The sequence below is a fragment of the Sus scrofa genome, unplaced genomic scaffold (assembly GCF_000003025.6).
Source record: "Sus scrofa isolate TJ Tabasco breed Duroc unplaced genomic scaffold, Sscrofa11.1 Contig53, whole genome shotgun sequence".
In the NCBI taxonomy this organism is placed as follows: domain Eukaryota; kingdom Metazoa; phylum Chordata; class Mammalia; order Artiodactyla; family Suidae; genus Sus; species Sus scrofa.
In genome coordinates this window covers 1411683-1437513 of record NW_018085237.1, presented here as the reverse complement: position 1 = coordinate 1437513, position 25831 = coordinate 1411683, and the positions used below count along the sequence as shown (strand labels likewise).

The window sequence follows — 25831 nt, the reverse complement described above, 5'->3', positions numbered from 1 at the left end:
GAAGAATCTCAAGTAAATTTTCGTCCTGTTGTTCTACTTAAATATGTGCTTTATTAATTTTATCTTTTCTGCTATTTTTACATTTCTACAAGCTTTGTCATGCCACTCTTAAAAGATCTATTATGTCTTTGTCTACACCTAAAAATGGCATGATGTAGCAAGCAGAAAATGCCATAAAGGCACTCTTTCATATGCTACCTGCTAACTACAATTCAAGGGAGAGTGGCAGCCTGTGCTTCTTCTGTATCACCCTGATCAATTTCTAGTGTTTAGATACCCTGATACGCTAAAAAACAAAAACTGTACACATCAGTTCCAAACACAGCCATGGGTCACACCAGTTGCTATTCCCCAGCTTTACCACTTATTGCAGTGAGGACTTGAATGGTTTATTATATATAAAATGAGAAAAATGATAGAGCTAAATTTTGAGGATTATATTAAATAATATTATAAGGAATTTAAGACAATGTTACATGTAGGAAATAATCCACAAATAACACATAATTAATAGCCCTAGTAACATACAATGTTCCTACTTTTATCTAGAATTCACTTCTCTAGTACAAATAATATTATTGAAAAGATCTAATCAAATTAAAGTTACTGGGGCTATTCACTGAGAGCTCCTTAGCCCTCACCCTGTGCCCACTTACTCTTAGTTGTGCACGGATAATAGGTTTGGTTAATTGACTTGTAGCAGATTAAAAGCAGGGAGTTAGAAAGATATAGGATAATGAAAAGTCCTAGATGTAAGCACAGTTGTAAGAGCAAGAAGCAGCTGCCAAGTCATTCATTTGTTCATTCTTTTTTTCCCCCTTTCTTTTTCTTTTTTTCCTTCTGTAAACTGTTTTTGATCATGAGCATGTACCAGATGCGGCCTGCTCTGATAAACACAGCTGATATCTGATACTCTCATAAAACTTACAGTCCAGTAGGAATTTTTCCTTACTTTTAGGGCTGACCTGCAGATATGGAATTCCTGGCTAGAGGTCGAATGGAGCTGCAGCTGCCAGCTTCAGCCACAGCCATGGTAACACTGGATCTGAGCCACATCTGTGACATACACCCCAGCTCGCAGCAATGCCAGATTCTTAACCCATTGATTAAGGCCAGGGATGACCCACATCCTCATGAAGAACAGTTGGTTCCTAATCCACTGAGCCACAACGGGAACTCCAAGTCCAATGGAAAGCTGAGATGAAGGGAACAAACTGACTCCTAAGGGAATGAGGAATCTTATCCAGAAGACATTTAAGAACCAAGTTGCTGCAGGTTAAGAAAAAGATACTTTATGTAAAACATCATTTTCAAATAGAATTAATGTGCAAGCAATACCTTTAGAGAGCACTATTATATTTGCTTTAAGTCGGGCATTTCAAATAAAATAACTCAGTGAACTGGTAAGCGAAATGATCTAAAATATTAAGTCCAAGGATAAAGGGAGGATGGGTCTGGAAAGAGGGAGAAAATTTTAGTCACAGTCCTGTTTCATCACGAGGAGAAAGAAAGGATGCTACGGAGTCCCTTTCCAGGCCCTCCAAACAACAGTCAATACATCCTGCTAAAAATAGAATCATTCCAGTGATGTTTACCAGTTCCTATGATGACAGAAAAAGACATCCACGATGAGTTTCCGGGTTGACAAGATGGCACACCCTCAGGAGATTGCAAGACTAGTAGTGAAGAACTCAAGCTCCACACTGGACAGACAAGGTCACATCCTTGTCCCTGCCAGGTGCCTGTCCCTGGGAGGTCTTGCTTGGACAATTCACATCACCCGTCTATGTTTACCTTTCCTCATCTGCAGCTCAGGGGCAACAGTAGCATCCTCAAAGAAGTGGTAAATGAGGTAAAGAGATAATACATAAAAGCATCTAAAACAGTAGGCATATGCAGTAAGGGCTCGATATATGTGAACTATTGCCATTTTAATATATGTGATCCTCTTCAAAGAACCATTGTTACGTGTTCAGGGCAAGAATTGTTGGCACTCCTCATCCCCCCACCAAATGACAGAGAGACTAAGTCTTTTTTTTTTTTTAAGTCAGACCCACAGCATATGGCAGTTCCTAGCCATAGCAGCAACCAGAGCCACTGCAGTGACAACTCCAGATCCTTAACCCACTGCCCCACAGGGGAAGTCCAAGACTATTTTTAAGACAGTAAACAACTTGTCCAAAATCACTGGAGGAATTACTGAATACATATGAAAGCACCTACAACAAATATGCATATATCTATAGTAATAAACCCATGGCAAAAATTAAAGCCTGGGTCCCTGCAAGGCGTGCATGCATCTGTAGAATGTGCTCATGTAAAGGGACATAAATATATTGATTCAACTTTAAATGTTGTCTATATTTTAAAGACAATAAATAAGATTGTTCTTAGTTATTAATGAATGGTTACCATAAAGAGCATTTCTAATCACTTTACAACTCAAATTACAGAAACCAGCTAGCTGTAATATCCTTTGTTCCATGAGAATATTTGGAGCTATATACATCTCCTAAGGATAAAATAATAAAATAGTTTTGTTTAAAAAATCCATAATATAAAGCAAACTCGCCAAAGTAAATTTGGTTGAAAAGCATGGATGATTTGTAATTACTCTTGATTCTATGTAAGCATTTCAAGCAAGCAAGCAAACATGGAATAAACTCTGCAACCTCCACTAGACCTCACAAGGAGAAAGTTACTGTTGCCAAATGCCTTCTTGCAACTTGTCTGCCTGGAAACTCCTGTTTAGTCTTTTAAATACTAGGCGCTCATGACATCCTGTTTGAAACTCTCCCTAATTTAATTCTCCCAGGCAGTTAATCAAAGTCCCTCTGCGAATGAACAGTTCCATCCTTTCAACATATTCCCTCGTTGTGTATGTGTGTATCTTTGCAAGTAAAAATTTTTAGTTTATCTCTCCAATTGGCTTTGGGCTTCTAGGATCCTGTCATGTTTCTTTATGTTTTCCCATTCTCTAACATATATTATGCACTATTAGATGTTCATAGAACTCAATAAGCCCTTCTTATTTCCTGTTTTTCTGAAGTTGAGATCAAATTAAGAATAAATTCACTCTCAGAGTAGCCATGGTTTAAGTCAAAGCAAAGTAATTTACTTCCTAAACTTAATTTTTCTGAACAACACTCAATTTGCTAAACAAATTCAGTTTGGAGAAAAAAAGAATAAAATTCAGTTTGAGGAAAATTAGAATCAAATTGTTGGTATGGCTTGATGCCAAAGGTACAATATGTGCTAAATTATACTTTACTCAAATTCAGGTTATTTGAGCATCACATAGACAAAAGATAGTAGGCATTTCTGTATTACATGGATAACTGACTCATCTTTCCCATTCTGCAAGTCTCAGGAAGAAATATAAAATATATTTTACACCAAATTAGAAAAGTCTAATATTCCCTCAAAATTCAGGATTTCAAATGCTAACTATTTAATCATTGTGTAAATTAAACTTGTATAATGAATACATCATTTTCTCCAATGTGTGATTAAATTGTTTATTAATTTAGAAGATGGATTTGATAGATACCAGGGATATTGTTAGTCTTTGATAATAACTTACTTTCACGGATAATTTTTAAGGAACTAGAGCATGGCAATAAAACATCAACTCTGGACAAGTACAGCCAAATATGATTCTGACTCAGCATTTTTCTGCTATGTCACTTGATAAATTTCCAAATTCTCATTTTCTCCTGTGCTAAGTGGGAACTATATTAATACTTAATCCATAGAATTATCTTGATTACTTTAGAAGCATATCTAGCAATTTCATCGTAATATCTGACACATAGAGAAAAAAATTATAGCTAACAAGAGCATTTAAACTTTGTTGTTTAATTTTCTAGAGGTCCACTTGTGTTTTAAGAAGGATTAGTAGACATAACTAATAATTGGAAGTACTTGATATATCTCTGTAAAGCCATTTAGAGCCTTCACAAACTCATATAATCCTATGTGTGTTTAGTGTTGCCAAAATTTGTGATTTCTTTGGTCATCACTTCCCCAATCAATGAAACTTACTATTAAAAATAAACATAAAGACTAGAATTGAAGGATTAAGAATAAGATAGCATCATAATTGTGTGTCTTACTAATTAAGAAAGAATATTAGAAAAGCTTAACAGGAAGACATAAACATTTTCTAAAGAATCAATCACTGATTTATAGATATATCCAGTAAAGAAATGATAAAAATATCACTTATAGAGTTTATAAATTGCACCATAGATGATAATCTACCATTTACTGGGAATTAACTTCCAAATCCTTTTGACAAAAAATTGAGATCTGGTTTTGATCATGCATGGGGTAGAAAGAGAAAGATAATGAAATTAGGGTTCCCAGAAGGTCGTGCTCTAAAAGAGGGCCAGCCCCTAACATCAGCAAAAATGCTATGTTAGAAGACACAATAACAAAGTTACAACTTTTGATGCTCAGTAGAGGCAATTAAATCACTTGTCCACCCTAGAAAAAATCTTTCCCTATGGAAAGGAAACACACACCATAATGTTACTTATTATAATTCTCCATTACATGACAAACATGTTTATGTACTTTGCTGATGGTAAATCATATCTTCACAACAACTCCAATATTTATATCCATTTCAAATATGAAAAAAAACCTGAAGATCAGAGAGGTTATACAGTTGTTGCAAAGTCAGGATATTTAGCAAACCGTAATTTGTACTTGAGTTTACTTAATTCCAAAATGTCCTTTAGTTAAATACCTGATAGTTTCATTTTACTATTACTATTATTTTTAATTTTTAAAAAATTTACTATAGTCTTTAACATCTCAATAAGCAAGCAACCATAAGCACAGCAGATTAAAAATACCCTAACCCCATAAATGATGTGTACAAATAATCTGCTTCATACCTGTCCTCACACATATTCATGCAAAAAAAAAAATCATAAAAGCCAAAAGAGTCACGATATCCAGGTGCAAAATTACAGTTCAATGGAGATGTAATAAAGCTTTTTCTATCATGACCACAAATGCAATAGTTCTATAATCCAACACTGCCCTTTTATATATTAAAAATAAAGACAAGGAAGTCATACACAGTGAAACTCCCAAGTCATTTGAGTCTTCTCATTTTAGGGCTTTAGGCTGAATTTTAGATTCTTGAGGGATGATGTCCCAGAGCAGTAATGAAAATTTAAAATTTAATTATTTGTTCTGAGGATTCCTCCCTGATGTGTGTGTTTGTTGTCCCCTCTGCTCCCTCCCGTACATGTAAAACTTTACCATGGTTAAGTGCAACCTGCTTTCCACATGACCAAGGTGTCCTCATCTTTCTGTATTGCCTAATACTGGCAACTACAAAAACAGACACATTCAACGCAAAAACAGCAGAACCTGAAAGGTGGGTTTCAGAGGCCATACACAGAGTCATGTCTTGGAATCACCTGGAATTTAGAGATGGTTTTGCTCCTAATTACACTCTCAATTGTCCACATAGCCAATCTGAACCCTCAGTACTCTTCTTCCTGATCATAGCAAACTCTGGAACCATTTGCAATTGCAGGGCTAGGAAATGCAAACTGTCTATAAGGAAAAAGTCCATCACAGGAAGTTACTATTTTTGTGAGATCAAATATACCATTTCAGTTTCATAAGCCTTGATTTATTCATTTTCAAAATGGACATTAAAATATCTAGATCATTATATTGCTCTGTTTTATATAACTAAAGGGAAGAAAAAAGAAAAGAAAAAAGGAAGAAAGGAAGGGAGGGAGGAAAGGAGCAAAAATTTAATACTGATTAAGTCCTTTCAAAATACAGAAAGCCAGCCGAGTCAAATAATGTTTCCACATAATAATATAACTTAATCTCAGGATTCTCAAATTCTGAATGCATTATAATTGGCTGTTGGTTGATTTTAATATCAAAGTTCAGGACATATTTTGAATCAGAATCACTACAGATGGGATTTAGATGAAGATGTTATTGGAGTTCCCCTTGTGGCTCAGTGGTTAACAAATCTGACTAGGAACCATGAGGTTGCAGGTTCAATCCCTGGCCTCACTCAGTGGGTTCAGGATCCTGCATTGCCATGAGCTGTGGTGTAGTTCTCAGTCGTGGCTTGGATAACATGTTGCTGTGGCTCTGGGGTAGGCCAGCAACTACAGCTCCGATTAGACCCTAGCCTGGGAACCTCCAAATGCCAGGGTGCGGCCCTGGAAAAAACAGAAAAAAAAAAAAAAAAAGACAAAAAATGTTATTAAAAATTCCACAGGTGAGCCATTGAAATCCTATTTTACCAACATTTTTATTGGGAAAAGAATACAATTGTAGACTTAGACAAAGCTCAGCCCAAAATATGCATTCTCTTAGCAAGTTCCATGTTGTTAACTTCCACTTGTGTTACTTTGAAGAACTGCTGTGGTAACTGTAGGAATTGGCATATGCACATTATTTTATATGGAATGGATGGTCAATGCGGACTTGCTGCATAGCACAGGGAAAAGATAACATATTTTTTGAACAACTAAAAGGAGTAAAAGAAGGTTCTAAGATGAATGAATCCTAAGCACAAACAATTTGGAATGCAAATGTGTTTGGATACGAATGAAATATGTGTACATATGAGTGTGCACAGGTTAGGTGGGAGAATGCAGACATTTCTAGCAAAGAGATTCCCTGAGATATAAATCTCCCCCTGTACTGCAAAGCTGTCTCAGGTCTACCTGTGGTTCTCTCTCACGAGATTCTCAAACCACTCTTATAAGAGGACAGGATGGATTAGGGAGTGAGGTCAGGAAGTCAAGTGCTATTTGCCCCTTCTCTTCAAGATGTGACTAAGAACAAAAATGCCTACATGAGGAGTTCCCATTATGGATCAGCAGGTTAAGGACTTGTCTCTGTGAGGATCTGGGTTCAATTCCTGGCCTCACTCGATGGGTTGAGGATCTAGCATTGCTTCAGGCTGCAATGTAGGTCACAGATAAGGCTCTGACTGGGCCCCTATCCTGGGAATGTCCAGTGTGGATGTAGAAAGAAAAAAAAATGCCTACAAAGAAGGAGTATTTATGTCGTGGCAGAAGGTTTAGGAAGAATTTGCTGTGGTAAAAAAAAAAGCGTAGAATGTGGAGTCAGAAACACTGAGTTTTGGAGTTAGCTGTGTCCACTGACTTGCTTTATAACCACTTGTGGCCACTTTGAGTCTTTAGTGAAATGTCTCTTTCCTCACTTTTTGGATCCTAAAGTAGACATGGGTCTAGAGTGTTTACCTATCCATCAATCAGTCTTGCTCCACACATATTGATTTGGGCAGTGATATTTGCCTCCATATCACCATCAGGCTTTTTGCACAGCCCCTGACACTTCAGACATCTTATTATTGGTCCAAGTGAAGCCACCGCCTTTGAGAGTTTTCTGAGTGTAGCATAGAAAGCCCTCTGCAATCTTGCCTAACATTAGGCCAACAAACACACTCTACACTGTAGATGGCTATGACAAATCGTCAATGGTTCCTTCATCCATTCTATTTCCTGACTCAGTGCCTTGATAGTTTTAGTTTCTTCTCCTTTTCCAGAAATGCCATATTCCCACTGGGTAACTGTCCATGCATCTTTAAGCTCACACACATTTCTCTTACTTCTCATCACACACACAACACGTCCTTTATTGATTCAAGCAAACTCTCCATTCTGGCCTGCCTCCCTCTGTCAACCATGATAGGTAATTGCAACATAACTTGTTGCAGTTATTTGTTTACAAAGATTTGGTTTCTCCCATAAACTGGACCCTTGTTGATGTCAGAACCCATACCTTAGTTCTATCACTTTCCATAGGTCCTAAAAGAGCATCTAGAACATAGGAAGTACTAGAGGGCCATGACATGGGAACAGATGATGAGCCCTGAGAGAAAAGCCTTAAATCTTCCCTGTACAAGCCTCAAATTTTGTGACCTTGAACAATGTATGTATAATCATTTCTTTTTTTTTTTTTTTGTCTTTTGTCTTTTGTCTTTTTACCGCTGCACCTGTGGCATATGGAGGTCCCCAGGCTAGGGGTCTAATTGGAGCTGTTGCTTCTAGCCTACACCAGAGCCACAGCAATGCCAGATCCGTGCCATGTCTGCAACCTACACCACAGTGAACAGCAACTCCAGATCCTTAACCCACTGAGCGAGGCCAGGGATGAAACCCCCAACCTCACGGTTCCTGATCAGATTCGTTTCTGCTGTGCTAAGATGGGGACGCCTGTATGATCATTTCTATGTCTCAGATCATCCATACAATGGGCATAAAAATCATATTTATCTCACAAAATTACTGTGAAGGTTAAAGTAAAAGACTCTTTTAAAGCTCTCAGTGTAGTGTCTGACACATATTAAGTTCTCAATAAATATCACTGTGATAAATACTGAAGAAACTTGATGAATCGATTTTAGGCACATTAGTTAATATGACACTTTTTGCCACTTACAAACTGAGTAAAGGGACTTCCCTGGTGGCCTGGGGGGTGATGGATTTGACATTGTGTTGTGATTACTATGGCTTAGGTCACTGCTGGCCTAAAAACTTCCCCAAGTCGCTGGTGTGGAAAAAAAAAAAAGGCAGTAATGAGTTGATGAAAAGTGAGGCCAAATATGATTGTTGCAAAATCTGACTATATAGAAACTCAGAATAAGTGCAGTTTGCTTTTAAAGCATTATAGTCATAGCAGAATAGATAAGTATTATATGCTTTTGAAATATTCTTGGCATAGAAAAGACTTTACATTTCCTAATCAGATCGGTTTAAATCCTGACTTTACTTATTTATCATTTTACCTGGAAAATTGATTACCTGCCCTGGATCTATTTTTTATGATTTTTTATTTTTTCTATTATAGTTGATTTACAGTGTTCTGTCAATTTCTACTGTACAGAATATATATATATATATATATATATATATATATATATATACTTTTTATCACATTATCCTCTATCACATTCCATCACAATTGACTAGATATATCTAGTCCTGTGCTATACAACAGGATCTCATTGCTTATCCATTCCAAATGCAATAGTTTGAATCTATTAACCCTAGACTCCCAGTCCATCCCACTCCTTCCCCCAACCTCTTGGAAACCACAAGTCTGTTCTCCAAGTTCATGAGTTTCTTTTATATGGAAAGGTTAATCTGTGCTGTATATTAGATTCCAGATACAATATCATATGGTATTTGTCTTTCTCTTTCAGACTTACTTCACTTAAGTATGAGTCTAGAAACTCTCATACTAAGTATTTTCTTGTTGAGAGTTGGAAAAGCAATCTGTACTCCATACAGGTTTTTGACAATCAAATAAAATTCTCAAGAAAGTGTTTTACAATATTTAATTACTCAAAATATAGTAATTGTATGTTATTTTTAAAATCATTCACTTTTGCATTGAGTGAGAGTCTCCTAAATAAAGTTAACACACTTTGGTTAATTGCTTTTTAGAGACTTTCAAAGCTATGAACCCCTGAGATACATAATGCATCAAATACACTGGAGACCTAGAGCAAGTATAAGTTGTCTGGACGCATGGCATCGTCGTTTGTTGCTTGTGACTGTGAGAGCTGTAGGTAAGTGGCCTGGTCCTGAGTAGAATGTTTCTAGGACGAGAATCAGTATTGGCTGTCAAGGTAAGAGACATAGGACTCTGCCCAAAGATGATTTGGAAGCTAGTTGGAAGCATTTGTCGGACACCACATGTATGGTGGTACTTAGCTGGGATAGCATCTCAGCATGATCATATTAAATTTAAGTTAGGATATTGTAACCAAAAAGAGAGGGACCCATGGATCACACAAGCAACGTTAATCTAATATCAGGAAAGAAAGGAAGACACTTCATGGTTAAGCACCAGGTCTCTAGAGAAAGACAACACTTACTCGTTGTACTACTTCCTTCTCATGAGAACTCAATTAGGTCACCTATAAAAATTATTTCTATTAACCATTAAGCATAGCTATGATGGATGTTGTGGAAATAGGTAAAATAATGCTCGTGAAGCACTAAGCATGATGCTTGTCAGAGTAAATTATGCAAAATACTTATCTACTATTTTTATATGTGATAAAGCTCTAGAATCAAATTAGGAGAATCACAGGCATATAGAAACAGAAGATAGTTAAGTTTAAGGTTTTATCTAGGGCTTTTCAACTTTTCCCACAGGAAACCCTTTGTAGTTTTCATGGATTCATGTTTTCAAAGATTTTGCCCAGCACAAAATTGTTTTCAGTTTGCATTGTTTGTATTCATTTAGAATAAACGGCCCACAAAACTTCACAGTAAGCCTCAAGATTAAAATGGAATAAACCTTGAACTGATGTACATTTTCCATCAAAAGCAAATAAGAAAGATTATATTCTATTTTTAAAAATGAGAAGTTAAATTAATGGGATATGTATAATAGCACATAATGAGCCATTCTAGAGAGAATAATAAAGCAGAAAAGGGATATATAGAAATGTCAAGGAGGTGGACAGCAGTAAGGTGATCAGAGAACACCTGAAAGACGGTAACATTAGTGGCAATTGACAACTGGGAAAAAGGGTAGGTGTTTATTACAGAGATATCTGAGGAGGAGCATTCTAACTATAGGAAGGAGCAATGCGAAGACTCTGAATAAACTCAGTTTATCCCAGGAAGTGAAAGGAAGAAAATAAAAAATGAAGTTCCCATTGTGGCTCAGAGAGTTATGAACACAACTAGTATCTGTGAGGATATGGCTTCAATCCCTGGCCTCACTCAGTGGGTTCAGGAACCTGTGCTGCTGAAAGCTGTGGTGTAAGCTGCAGATGTGCCTGAGACCCCATGTTGCTGTGCCTGTGGCAGCTGCCGTTCCAACATGACCCCCAGCCTGGGAAATTCCATATGCCACAGGGACAGGTGTGGCCCTAAAAAGAAAAAAATATAAAGAGAAAGAGAAAAAAAGAGAAGGTAGGGCAGCTGGGCTGGAGTGGAGTAGATGGTGAAGGGGATAAAGTAAGAATCAGAAGCAGAAAGGTAATAAGCTTGTATGTCTTTAGAAGGATTGGGGATTTAACTGAAAAAGTCATGAATTTATTGGAGAATTTGAAGAGGAATAACCTGACATATATAATATTTTAACAGGATCACACTTGCTGTCTTTGTTGAAAGGCTCAGGGGGATAAGGATGGAAGTGGGGAGGAAACAGGGAGGCTAGTAAGAGGCTCTGTTCTAAAGCAAATGGGAGAAGATACAGGCTGAGTGTGGTGGAACCACTGGGGCTGGGAGAAAATGGGCAGTTCTGGAAATATTTTGAGGGTTGAATTACGGTATTTCTGATTAGCCAGCTACAGTGCAAAAGACGAGGAGTCAAAAATATCTCATGATTTTCCCTAAACTGAGATAATGCAATCCTTTTACTGAAATGGAGAAATCTGAGAGCAAAGCAGGCTTAGGGAGGACTGTTAAGAGCTCAGCTCTTCCTGAACTTCCCAGGGGACATCCCCATAGAAATGTTAAGTAGACATTGGGATCCAAGAGTCTGAAATTCAGGGAAGAGAAACAGTCAGAGGACAAGCAACAAGTAGATTAGAAAGACAGATAAGATAGATTGACAGATGAGAGATAGATGATTAGATAGATAATAGATAGACAATAGATAGATGATTAGATAGATAATAGATAATATATTATAGATGATTAGATAGATAATAGATGATTATATAGATAATAGTTGCATAGATAGATAAAGACTCAGGTATAGAGAACATTTAGAGTCATTAGATTGGATGATTCAGTGGGGAGTGACTATAGATGGAAAAGATTAAGAGAAAGCATTCAATGGTTGATTTGGGGGGCATTCCAAAATTAAAAGCTAGGGGCAATAATGCCTGAGAACACACAGCTGTAAAAATAGAAGAAAAACCTAGCAATCATGATGGAATGGAAACCTAGTGAAGTGACCATTTTCCGTAAGAAGAACCGATGAGCAATGTCCAATGCTACAAACAGATCATCAGAGGAGAAACAATACATGATCACTTGGTTCAGTTTTGTGGGGTCTTTGAACCTAGACAAGAACACATTTAGATAAGTGGTAGTAACAAAAACCTAAGAAGAAAGTCTTACATTATTTGAAATTTTACTCAGAAGTATGTGTTAGTGACACTAATTGATAGTCTAGTGTTGACTCTAAGTTCCAACACACAAATAACAGTCATATGCACTGGATTTTGTTTATTTGGCTATAAAATGATCTATGTTGGTGGAAACTTAGTGTGATTAGAATTGTTTGAAAGTGCAATATAGATGTACTGTAGCTAGATATATTACTGTCTATCTATTTCAATAGAGCATTTATAGTCTACATGCAGAGATTCCTGAAGACAGTGAGCAAATTTCTGTATCATAAGATGGAATAATGAGTCTCACAGTTATATTCTGAAATATGTATTTTTTCCTAATAGTTATTAAGAAAAGACCCTTAAATAAAAATGTAAAATAATGTATAGATTTCTATATTATTTATGTTGTATATGTGAATTATATCTAAATTCTTTATACTATTTATTTATGTATATATAATATATATTTTTATTGTTATAACATGCAAGAAACACTGGTTATCCTGTGTACTTTATGATCCTATCATTGTATATCATCCCCTTATGTACCCAAAACTTTGTCTATATTCTTTTTATTCTTATAATATATGTGTCATCTTGTAGGTAGATATCACTATAAAATATGAAATTAATTGGCTGTGGGGTGTCCAATACATGGAAACACTGAAAGAAAAGTACTTAATGCTTTCAAAATATAATAAAAATAAGTGAAGTGCAATATTTTAGATACCAACAATTAGCAATTTGAGCAAAGAAGTCACACATTTGACAATAGAAAATTTATGTGATGGAGACCTAAGAAAAAGACAACAGAAATTATAAGTTCATCCTTTCTTTAGTTGGATAATTATTTTATGAAGAATAAGTAAATATCCAACATTAGAGATTTGGTGTGAAATATTGTTGAAATCATTAAGTAAGGAAACCATTAGACTGAGGTGGCTCTGATTTATACCTTGTAAGCAAAAATGAAACCTAAGCCAGAATCAGTGCAATTGAATCCAATAGAATAAAACATAAGAACAATCACAAACAGCCATCTAGAATTTTTTTCCAATTGAATGACCACTTACTCTATAGCCAATAAAATAATTTCCTTTTTTTTGCCCTGTATCATCTCTATAAAAACATTAACCAAGCTCCTGTCCGTGAGTGCTCATAACACATTTGGCAGATGCCTGATTCAAATGGATGTTTGCTCAGCCAAATTATTGAAAAATTTAATGTACCCAGTGTATCATTTAACAATATATAACTGTAAAGCCTAAGTAGTTTGTTAAAAAATAAAAACTATTTCTAAAATAAGAACTTATACTGTTGGACCACAGATTTGTAGGTTAAAAAGTGATATGGTGCAGTTTATTTAGCATATTTACATAGCATGTGTATTCACCACAGTAATTCAAGCTGAATTCATTTTCTCTATTTGTAGGTCAGAGTCCCTAAAACCATGGAGAAAAACAATCACAAGATCACTGAGTTCATCCTGGTGGGCTTCACAACAGACCCTGTGATGCAGCTGGTCCTGTTTGTTGTCTTTCTTGGTGTCTATTCTGGGACTGTGTTAGGAAATACCACCCTCATGGTGTTGATCTGTAAAACTCCAGGCTGCACACACCCATGTATTTTTTCATTGGGAATCTGTCTTTTCTGGATCTCTGGTATTCTTCTGTCTATACCCCAAAGATCCTAGTGACCTGTATCTCTGAAGACAAAACCATCTCCTTTGCTGGCTGTGCAGCCCAATTTTTCTTCTCTGGTGGGCTAGGGTACAGTGAGTGTTACCTGTTGGCTGCCATGGCTTGTGACTACTACATGCCCATCTCAAAGCCACTGCTTTATTCTCAGGCCATGTCTGTAAAGCTCTGTGCATTCTTTGTTGCAGCCTCATATCTTGGTGGCTTTATTAACTGCTCCATCATCACCAAAAAAACTTTAACATGAATTTCTGTAATGACAATGTCATTGATGACTTCTATTGTGATTTGCTTACCTGGTGAAGCTGGCTTGTTGCAGGAAGAAAGGTTACCAGGCTTTGATGTACTTCCTCCTGGCCTCCAATGTCATCACCCCTGCCATGCTCATCCTGGCTTCCTACCTCTTCATCATCACTACCATCTTGAGGATCTGCTCCACCCAGGGCCGCCTCAAAGCCTTCTCCACCTGCTCCTCCCAACTCATCTCTGTCACCTTGTGCTATGGCTCCATCCTCTATATCTATTCCCATCCACGATTGAGGTATTCTTCAGATAGGGACAAAATAGTTTCCACATTTTATACTGTGATAGTCCCCATGTTGAATCCCATGATCTACAGCCTGAGGAATAAGGATGTGAAAGAGGCTCTGAACAAACTCTTCGAATAAATGAACATTCTTTCCTTCCATCTGAGAGGATGAAAAGATAGTTATTGATCAGGTTATTATATTCCAAGAAGAACTCCATTGGTTTTTCAATTAAATTTCATGTTCAACTAGATTAAAAACAAACACAAACCTTAAACTCAAAATGTTAATGGAAAAAAATTAAAATCATTATATTAAAAAAAAGAAAACCAAAATATTTCTTCTTCTTTTATAAAGTGACGGACCATCCCACTTGTTTAGCATAAGAATAATTCTGGTTATCTCATATACATAAAAAGTATTTAAATAGTTTTTTCTTATAGAAAAACAAATAAGCTGAATCAATGTTTGGCATTTTGTTATGAATATTAACTAGCTAAAATCATCACTTTTCATTCCCTTAAACAGAATTTCTTAAGCATGTTCTATGTACTTTTTCTGCCAAGAAGTATTACCATAAAGACCTAGAGGCAACCAGTAATAAATCAGTAAAACTAAGTTCAAGAAGCATAACCTCTTCCATAATGTTTCTTATATATGTTACTCAATTAATGGAACATTGATCAGTTTCCTATAAATACGATTTTTGAAAATTACTATATAAGTTTCCAGGCTCCTCTCTTTTTTTTTGGGGGGGGGGGCTTTGTGTCTGCATTTTTTTTTGTATTTTTTTTAATTTTTTGTATTTTTTTAATTTTTTTTTTATTTTCCCACTGTACAGCAAGGGGGTCAGGTTATCCTTACATGTATACATTACAATTACATTTTCCCCCCACCCTTTCTTCTGTTGCAACATGAGTATCTAGACATAGTTCTCAATGCTATTCAGCAGGATCTCCTTGTAAATCTATTCTAAGTTGTGTCTGATAAGTTTTAATTTTTTTTAATATATTTTTTTTATTTTCCCCAGGCTCCTCTTTTAATTTAAATGAGTGAATCTATAGGAGTGTCTACTTTCAACTTGTGATATTCTGAGCACCAAAACACAATTATTATAATAAAAATAATGAAAACTCTAGGAAGGTGGAACTCATTCAGAAAATAAAATTTGGTAAGTACACACTAATCAAAAGAGAAAAATTTGTGTAGGGGGCAGACAAAAGAGGAATATGAGTTGCATATAATTTTGATTTTTAAAAATGATGCAATGTTAATGTGATTTATGTCAATAAAACATAATGTGTCCTTGTTTCTGTCTGTATATGCAGTAATGAAATAAACAGTGGCAGAAAATGAAATTTCAGCAAGAATTTCCCCCAAAATGTAGGACCTCCCCTCAGAGCTATGAAGGCTGATAACACAGACAATGATGCACATTAATCTGAAAATTACATCCAGTGTGTCCAAAAATAGACTGCTAAATCCCCTGAGTTCCAAACAGAATTCTTCTTGACCATATTTTGTCATCCCACTCACTTCTCTCCGGTGATTAGGATCAATTTCTGTGCCCAGTAGAATGACCCGAGTCAGATCCATCCACAACGTGGCCAGGGTGCAGTCCTGGATTCCAACTGCTCGGAACACTGAGAGGGTTGCCTTGGGAACACATTCCACCCTCGGACACACAGACTTCCAAATATGCTGAGTACAAGGTCATAGGTAGGGAAGTAAAATCTGGAAAAACATTTCATGTAATAACAAAAGACTATGTGAGGGAGTCCTGTGTCTAACAGGATGATATTCATTGGTATCCTCATTCAGTTATTAGTTGTGGGCAGACTTTTGGAAGCATGGCCGTGACACACATGGAGAAATATATTTCAGAAATCATGAGTTAATGCCTTTAGACAAGGAGAGTCTCTATACTTGGACCTTTGGAAAACTTGTATTCCTGGCCACCACAGGGGCCGTATAAGTATGCACATTCTTAATGAAGAGAAGATAGAGCAATGTATTGGCTGCTCTTTTAAAGGAATGTTGTGCACCTAGAGGACACCTCGTCAACCATGACTATGTTTTTTTGTTTGTTTGTTTGGTTGGTTGGTTGTTTTTCTGGCTTTTTGACTTTTCTAGGGCTGCTCCCATGGAATATGGGGATTCCCAGGCTAGGGGTCTAATTGCAGCCATAGCCGCCGGCCTAGGCCAGAGCCACAGCAATGATGGATCTGAGCTGTGTCTGCGACCTACACCACAGCTCACAGCAATGCTGGATCCTCAACCCATTGAGCAAGACCAGGGATCAAACCCGCAACATCACGGTTCCTATTCAGATTCATTAACGACTGTGCCACCACGCAAACTCCCATGACTACATTTTCAAAGAGCCACTCCATTATTTTATCAGGCCAGTTACTTCCAAATGTTGGGACAAAGAATAAAACCAACTGTTTCTGTGAATTGGAGGGGATGGTTACTCTACCTTTCCTTTGGTATTTATTGGTAGATATAAAGTGTAATGGAATACTATGTTTTTGAAAATGGCTGGTTTCTTGACCAATGCTTGCAGGTGAAAGCTGATAGGAAAGAGAGTGGGTGAAGCTTATATGTAAATCCACCCAAAATGTGATTATTTCTGAAATAAAAGTCATTAACTCTGAAAGTTTGCATTAGTATGAAGTGAAAACTTATCATCCTGCCACACAAATTGTTCATTACTCCTTCCTGTAAACGAAGATATAGCTCAGGTCCGCTGTGAGAAGACCATCTTTTTGAGCACATTCCAGCTGCTATGGCAACTTTGTGTAAGGACTCATTTACATGAACTGGCTAGTGTGGAAATTTTCACAAGAGGAGCTCCTGGGCTAATACCAGAAAAGAGTGTTTCCAGAATATAAATCCAGGGATAGAGTGGTTTATAACCTTAAAGAGACGGCAACACAGGATCTCAAACTTGAAGGGTAAACCAGAAAGAAAGCAGGAGAAATTGTATATGGCTCACAGAACTGTTTATCAGAAACTAATTGAGGTAAGGTATGATATTTGGTAGGTTTAGAGACTAATTCTCAAAAATCAGGTACCTCCTACATTGTTCTTAGTTTCATACATTTCTCAATAGGTAGATAATCAATCTCATAATAACAAAGTGCTCAAGTGCTGAGCTCATACTGTTTTAATCCATTCTAAAAGTCTTTCATCCCATTAGGACATCCCCTAAACTGTTTACCAGGAAGGAGGGGTGGAATGAGGTCTCAGAACTCTTCAAATTTTGCTCATTATTGAAATAAAAGAAAATAGAACAATATTTATCCCAATAAACACAATGGCCTGTGAAAAATCTCAGAACTTAGCGACTCCTTCTAATTTACCTAAGTAAATTACTTGTAGAAACAGGGCGACTTGTTTAAGGTTAAAACAGGAGGTGATGGCATAGTGTGAAATAAGTTCCCTGTCTCCTGATCCTGAAGCTACTGTTTTTCATCATGTTCTCCTAACCACCTTATGCTTGCTAAACATTGCTCCATCCAGAGTCCATTGATTTCTTCAATACAGCATATAGAGGCCAGGAAATGGGAGCTGCATCTTCATGTCAAAAGAGGAAACTTGAACACATCTATGATATATAGACACATTTGTACTCATTTTTATTTTAGAAGCAGACTTCATTTATGAAAAGAGCCACAATTAATTCACAAAAAAAATCTTTATAAGTTAGGTACTTGTTCATTTGAGAAATTCTTTATTTGGTCCACTGTGGAGTAATGATTCCTGTTTTTTGGTTTTTTTTTAATATACATATTCCTTATAACTCCTCTCCTCAGTTTTCTAAGAGGATTCCAGATTCAAGGAACTAAGTGGAAAGCCAAATGTCTAATAGTAGTATTATTTTACTGATATGTTTTACCGCATGTTTTTGAAAAGCACCCAAACATAATTGCTACTAATAACTGTTAATCTAATAGATGCAGGCTATTGCCTTCAGAATGGATCAGCAATGATATCCTGCTGTGTAGCACTGGGAACTCTGTCTAGTCACTTAGGATGGAACAGGATAATGTGAGATAAAAGTGTTTACATGTATGTGTAACTGGGTCACCATGCTGTACAGTAGAAAAAAAATAAAAGGTAAAAAAAAAATAACCAAACAAACAAGAAGTTCACTGCCTATGGCATATAATCAAAAATATATTTATATAACAAAATATAATCAATTAAAAACACCAAATCATTATGTGCAATGTAAGGATCACAGGATATAGAGGAAGAGTATTTAGGCTCAAATTGACTTACAGGTCCTATGATCTAATTAAACTTTCTGATACTCATTTTTTTTCTGTAAATTAAGAACACAACATCTTAACTTTATAATGTTGTAACCATTACAGAACACCTCAAAATTTTCACTTCAGCTTAAATAGTGCGCCATTAAATTTTATAATCATTGACAACTCATCCCACAGAATCAGAACTCCAATAACCTTAGCATAGTTGTATCAGTTATGTGTCAAGAGAGTACTGGCAAGTGTCTTCTTTCTATTTCATATTGCACAGAATCCTAGGTGGCAGTAGTCCCTAGAGCTTTCTGAGAACCCACTTATTTTATATGTAAGCACAGTATATAATTACATAAGTAGAAATAATTGTTTAGTTTGTTTTTGTTTTCAGGGCTGAATCTGCAGCATATATAAGTTCATAGGATAGGGGTCAAATTTGAGCAGCAGCTGCCAGCCTATACCACAGCCACAGCAAGGCAGGATCAGAGCCACATCAATGACCTACATACCATTCATGGTAATGCTAGATACTTAATCCACTGAGCAAAGCCAGGGATGGACCCTACAAACTCATGTATCCTAGTCTGGTCTGTAACACACTGACCCATAAAGGGAAGTAAAGTAAAATTTTCCATTACTACAAAATAAGAGAGGTTCTGAGGGAATGGTCTATTCTCTGACAGCATTGAAACTATTGAAAGAGAATCAAATTTGGTTTCAGAAGAATGGACATCTGAATACTAGCCCTGTCCCTGATATTGGGTGGGTTATTTAACTTCTTGGAACTGCATGTTGTTCATGCGTGGGACAGGAATAATCATGATATCTTTTAGGTGTTTTTAGAATCAAGTGAGATGTAAGGAAGAAATTTTGAGTAATAAAATAAGAAAATGTAAAGATCAAGATAGAAACAAAATTTTCATTTTTGGTCATTTATTGTCTGTACTTCTTTCCTGTTTAGTAACATCCTAGTTGCATTGCAGACCTCTGTATTTTTACTGTATAAGGAACAGGGTTTTTCATGGGAGCAAGAATAATAGTGAATACTGCTATGGCTTTCTCCATGGGAAAGTAGCTATTGCTCACAAATACACAAAATTACAGGCACAAAGAATAAGGTAAAACTGTAATGAGTGAGCTACAGGTAGAGAGGACGCTTTCCTCCCTGCAAAGCTTTGAGTCCTCAAGCACACAGGATGAACATACTGAATACCAACAACACTGTAAAACTTATCGCATGGATTACCCCACCATTACAAATTTAAAAAATTTAAAAAAGAAGCTAACACAAGACTAGATTTAATTTTCTAGCTGTATTAAGAGAACAAAGTTTTCTTTGAGCACTGCCATTGATATCATGTGAATTTCTGTGCCTTTAAATGATTTGTATTTGCTTTTTTATTTTATTATTTATTTATTTATTTATTTATTTTGTCATTATAGGGCTGCACCCGCAGCATATGGAGGTTCCCAGGCTAGGGGTCTAATCTGAGCTACAGCTGCTGGCCTACACCACAGCCTTAGCAACGCCATATCTGAACTGCATCTTTGACCTACACCAGAGTTCATGGCAACACTGGATACTTAACCAAGTGAGCGAGGCCAGGGATTGAACTCTCAACCTCGTGGTTCCTAGTCGGATTTGTTTCTGCTGTGCCACAATGGGAATTCCTGCTTTTTTATTTTATTCTTGGGATTTTGGTTGAATAAATAAGTATTGTTTCACAGTGACATTTGACCTTGTTCATTTTGAATTTTGCTTTGTTAAATTGCATGAGAAACATTGTCAAGTGATTGGAGATAAACTCAATTATAGTGTATAGATAAATGTGTTTATTATAGATAGTCCAACATGTATATGAAATTCCTAAAATTTGACATGCCCTGACAAGTTATAATTCTTGTTACTCTCTTACAATGTTGTATATCACAGAAATCTCCCTTTATCTTGCCAATTATGTTGTATTCAAATATTTAACAATGCCATTTTATGTTTTGTCCTTTATGGGCAATCTTTACATTAAATCTTTCTTAAAATGAAGATCTATAAGAAAATTCATAAAAGGAACATTTTGACAAATTCAAGGTTCTGGTGGCCTTCATTTAGAGAACATCGCTGAACTGAGTAACAAATGGCAAAACTCTAATGGAAAACCTGAAGAGTTCATCCAGATCAACATTCCTTAAATCAGGGAACTGAAGGAAGTCATAAATATCATTTATAACTTTATGATATTTTTTGGAAATACACTGGACTTTGTTCTTTGTTTTCCAGGAAAGGTTTCCTTTTGTGTATTCCCCCCAACAGACTGATAAATTATACCTATGTGAACAAAGATGAACCATCCTATTCACTCTAGCTGATCATTCTAGAATGATAGGTCTTCTGTGGATTTGTTGGTTTATTGCAACCAGATTAAAATTCAGTACATTTTTAATTCTAGTTTTTTCAAATTGTTTTGCTTTGTATCTCCCTGTTGCTATGTGCTATGACATTGCCAATGTTAGCAGCTGTGTGACATATACCCTATCTGTTTTATAAGATGTTTTCTTTTACATAAACCAATGTGCATCCAAGACCCCAATAAAACTGAACATGTCTGAACATCATGAATAAATAGACCATATTTATGACATAGAATAATTCTAATAGTGTGATTCTAGCTATGAGAGGGAATAAGAAAGGAAAATATTTCCTGGATCATATTAGTGTGGTAAGACAGAGGTTCCTGAGAATTTTAACTTCTCAATGGGGCCTAATCCATAAATTATCACCAAGAGTGGCACATCAACAGATCTCACCTGATCTGGGATGAAATTCCTAGGGACATAGGACATAAATTGTTCAGATATTGGTTGAATTTTTTGGAGCAAAAGGAGGGATTGTGAACGAAAATGTTGCAGGCCATGTGAGTAAACAAAGGATGTGGCAGCCATCAAACCACCACATTACAGCCACTTTGAAGGTAAGCCTTGAGGGAACTCAGGATGGAAACAAGCAGTACCGGCCATTTAGCAGCCACCTGCTGCAGAGATCCCAGAGAATGCCCCCTGAGGAGACTGAGGATGAGAAAGCACAGGACACTGACCCAGAGAGCTGAGGTACCTATCCAAGAAATGATCTCAGGGATACCATAGCCCTGTATATTCCTATACATGGAAAAGCTCTAAGTTCTTAACTTGATTTATGAAGTTTTCCTTTATTAATAGTAATCTTGGTGTCCTGACTTCCTGATCTTTTGTTGCAAAACCTCCCATATATCTTGGCTCCTCCCCTTGCCTCTTCATCACAGATGCACTGCTTTATCTGAGATGCACTCTCACATGCTTGAGTTCTCAGAATACCCACCAAATAAAGCATAACTCTCAAAGTTTAGGTCATACAATTTTTTGGTTGATACTAGCACTACTTGTTGAAGAGACTCTCTTTTCTCTATTGTATATTCTTGCCTCCTTGGAGCACGCCATGCACAACTTAGTAAACATTCTCCCCAGTACCATTCTGGGGCATTAATATGTGGTCAGATGATGGAAGTAAGAGCTCAGGTTAACCACTGACTTGGAGAAAGTGATTTTGTGAGAAGCAAGGTGAATTTGAGTGCTGGAGGCAGAGAGGCTTGGATGAACAGAGATGTAATAATATGGAATTTCCTGGTATTCTCCAGATAGTGAGAAGCACATTGCAAGTATCTCCCACTTTCTGAAGCTTCAACTCAGCCATTTTGATTTTATGAAGGTCAATGTTAGAGCATTTTTTCACTTATGTGAAAGAAATCTGGAGGGGGTATTTGCTTTTGCACACCCACAGACACAAAGAAACCTGTTACCATTCCAGTGATGGTCTTTTGTGAAAGTGAAATGGCATAGCTTGAATGTTCAAAGAGAGAAAAATAACTACAGTGATGAAATATACTGCTACATGTGAGAAAGTCTATATCTTATGGATGATACCTCCTTGAATTTCAAAGTGAATTAATTATTATGACTGCAGATGGCTTTGCTGTTTATAGACTTAACAGATAACCACACTTCATTGGAAAGAAAGTAGGTTTGAGGGTTTTTTTTTTCATTTCTGTTTTGTTTTTGTCTTTCTAGGGCCATACCTGTTGCATATGGAGGTTCCCAGGCTAAGGGTCTGATTGGAGCTGTTGCCGCCGGCCTATGCCACAGCCATAGCAATACCAGATCCGAGTTTCACCTGCAACCTATACCAGAGCTCACAGCCACTCTGGTTCCTTAACCCACTGAGCGAGGCCAGGGATAGAACCCATGACCTCATGGTTCCTAGTCAGATTCATTTCTGCTGCACCACAATGGGGAATTCTTAGGTTTGAGTTTTAAAGACTTGGATTAGAAGCTTATGGTTAAAGCTTTGAAAGGAAGCTGCATTCCAGTGTACCATTTCCTAGCATAACTTATGGAGGAAGCATGGGCAATGTGAAAGGGAAGCAAATTAGTAACACATGTTAGGCTTTACTTTGCTCTTTTGTAAAATGGAGACACTTGCAATGGAACTAGAGGTTTTCATAGTGTAAATCAAGTGATGGGATTATGCCTTATAGTCAATACAGTATTAATTAATTAATTAATTTTTTTGGTCTTTTTGCATTTTCTAGGGCCACTCCTGCAGCATATGGAGGTTCCCAGTCTAGGGGTCTAATTGGAGCTGTAGCCACTGGCTTATGCCAGAGCCACAGCAATTCAGGATCTGAGCCGCGTCTGCGACCTACACCACACCTCATGGGCAATACCAGATCCTTAACCCACTGAGCGAGGCCAGGGATCAAACATGCAATCATGGTTCCTAGTCCAATTCATTAACCACTGCACCATGATGGGAACTCCAATACAGTATTAATGTAATGTAAATATATGTATCAGACATATAAAGCAATCGCTTTAGATACTACTCATATGTCATTAATGTTCAACTTTGATAAAAGATACCTAATCTTGTTTCAAATGACTCACGTCATGGTATGGAAAATGAAAACATTTCTTTTATATTCAAAGCTCTGAGCCATAGGGTATTTAGGTATATAGAGCAAATTTAGAGGAATTTTAAAATTTTCTGGCTTATATTTTATGCTAAGTATAAAAATGGATTATGAATTATTCTTTCATGAAGGGCTCTGTTTTTGCTTTTTGTAAAATCACATTAGAAAAAATCTGCTATGATTCCTTCTTGCAACTGTTCCTTTCCTAGGCAGCTACTGAGAACAGCTATCCCATCTTTGCTTTAATACAGGCTTAGCAAAAATGGAAGAAGTTCTGAGACCAAGGTGCTTGGGAAAAGCAAATTCCATCTGAGTAACACAAATAAAGACTTTAGTAAAGTCATGTAAGACTCTGAAATCAAACATACTCTCTACTCATTAAACTAGGGTTATGTAGGTTTTTTTCCCATTGTCAATTCTGAAGTGATGAACATGTACATTAAAGGCTTACTAAAAATATTAAATGTTATCAAAATGCCTAATAAAGGCCTAGACAATTAAATAATCAACAAATATTAGAATTGGCCTTTTTTGTGTCAATAATCTACAAGATTTCTCAGTTTTCCTTTACATTTTGCAACTCCCTGTGCATTTTATCAATTTCTAGGCATCATGCACACCCCAAGTTACTCTCCTCTTCAAAAGAATCTTCATGGCATTTTTCACCTCTGTGTTTCTCACTGTATAAATGATAGGATTTAACATGGGAGGGAAGCTTCCATAGAACAAACTCACCAACTTGTCCACAGGATATGTAGCCACGGGACGTACGTAGCTGAATACACAAGGGATGAAAAAGAGTACCATTACTGTAAAGTGGGAGCCATAGGTAGAGAGGGCTTTGTGTCTTCCTTCGGAGCCATGGGATTTCAGAGAGTTCAGAATGACCATGTAGGAGATGATTAGCATGAAAAAAAAGACCAAGCACATGCCCCCACTGTTAGCTGATACCGCTATTCCACTCCAGTAGGTGTCAGTGCAGGCAAGTTCCAACAGTGAGAAGAAATCACACATGACATGGTCAATGACTTTGGGACCACAGAAGGGCAAGTCAAGGACTAAGTGAATCTGCACAATGGCATGGAGTATCCCTCCAACCCAGGCCATCCCCACCAGGAGCTGGCAGAACCCATGTCGCATGGTGGTTGCGTAGCGCAGAGGCTTGCAGATAGCCACATAGCGGTCGCAAGACATGGCAATGAGAATGATGATTTCTGATCCTCCCAGGAAATGTTCTAAAAACAGCTGAGTCAGGCAGCCACCCCAGGAGATGGTTGTCCTTTGATAGAGAAGGTCAATGGTAACTTTGGGGGTAGTGACAGAGGATAAGGAGGCATCGATGAACGACATGTAAGTGAGAAAGAAGTACATGGGAGTTGAACGTGTGGGGCTGAGGGAAATGATAATGACAATGAACAGATTTGACAGTAGGGTAACCAGGTATATGAACAAAAAGACCATGTAGAGTATTTTACTCAAGTGTGGATTCTGTGTGAGTCCTAAGAGAACTAATTCAGTCACATTGTTGGGAGGCATGGGGAGATCCATTCAGCAAAGGAACACCTTCCTGAGACCTGAATTATCTACAAAAAATAAAGAATGATACCTATTAATCAGGAACTAATCATAGTCTCAATTTTTGAGAAATAAAATAGTCACTGTCAGTCAGGAGCATGTGGTTGGCCATCTTGTCCCAGTTCTTATTTTAATTGTTTATTGATTTTTCCATGATGACTTTTACATCTTCAGACACCTAGTACCTGTCACCTGTGAAACATCTATAGGGAAACAGCAGATGTGTAATTTACTGAGAAAACACTGTGCTATCTTTGAGAGATCTGGGTTTTCCTCTTGGTTCCATCTCCAAGTGATGTTGTATGTCACTTCAGTGTCTCATGTTTCTGAGCCCTTTTCTGAGATTGTTAAGTTACACACTTTAATTCTCAGATATATAGTGTAAGCTGAGAGGCCCTCATACAGGTAAGAGTTATTCTCTCATCCATGAAAATCGACAACTGAATCCTCCACTCTAAAATGTGGAAAGAAAGACATTGTCAATAATTATCTGCCATAAACAGCCAGGTTAGGGAGATGTATATGTTGTTGGCAACACCCTCCTTGGTACCTACCAAAACTCATATGCTATTCAACGGTTTCCTCAATTACCATAGTGCCTGGCCTAATGTCTACAGTGTCTGAAACTTGTTAGATATTAAATAAATGCTTATGA

The 25831-nt window shown here is 37.0% G+C and overlaps 1 protein-coding gene and 1 pseudogene across 1 annotated transcript; one reads left to right on the top strand and one right to left on the bottom strand.

The window, feature by feature from the left end:
* Positions 1-13559: 13559 nt before the first annotated feature.
* LOC110258897 lies at positions 13560-14474 on the top strand (annotated as a pseudogene).
* A 9730-nt stretch (positions 14475-24204) lies between these two features.
* Positions 24205-25149, bottom strand: LOC110258896 (olfactory receptor 140-like). The gene has a single exon (XM_021082140.1). It carries the CDS (start codon positions 25147-25149, stop codon positions 24205-24207), a length of 945 nt encoding a protein of 314 aa, XP_020937799.1.
* Positions 25150-25831: the final 682 nt, after the last annotated feature.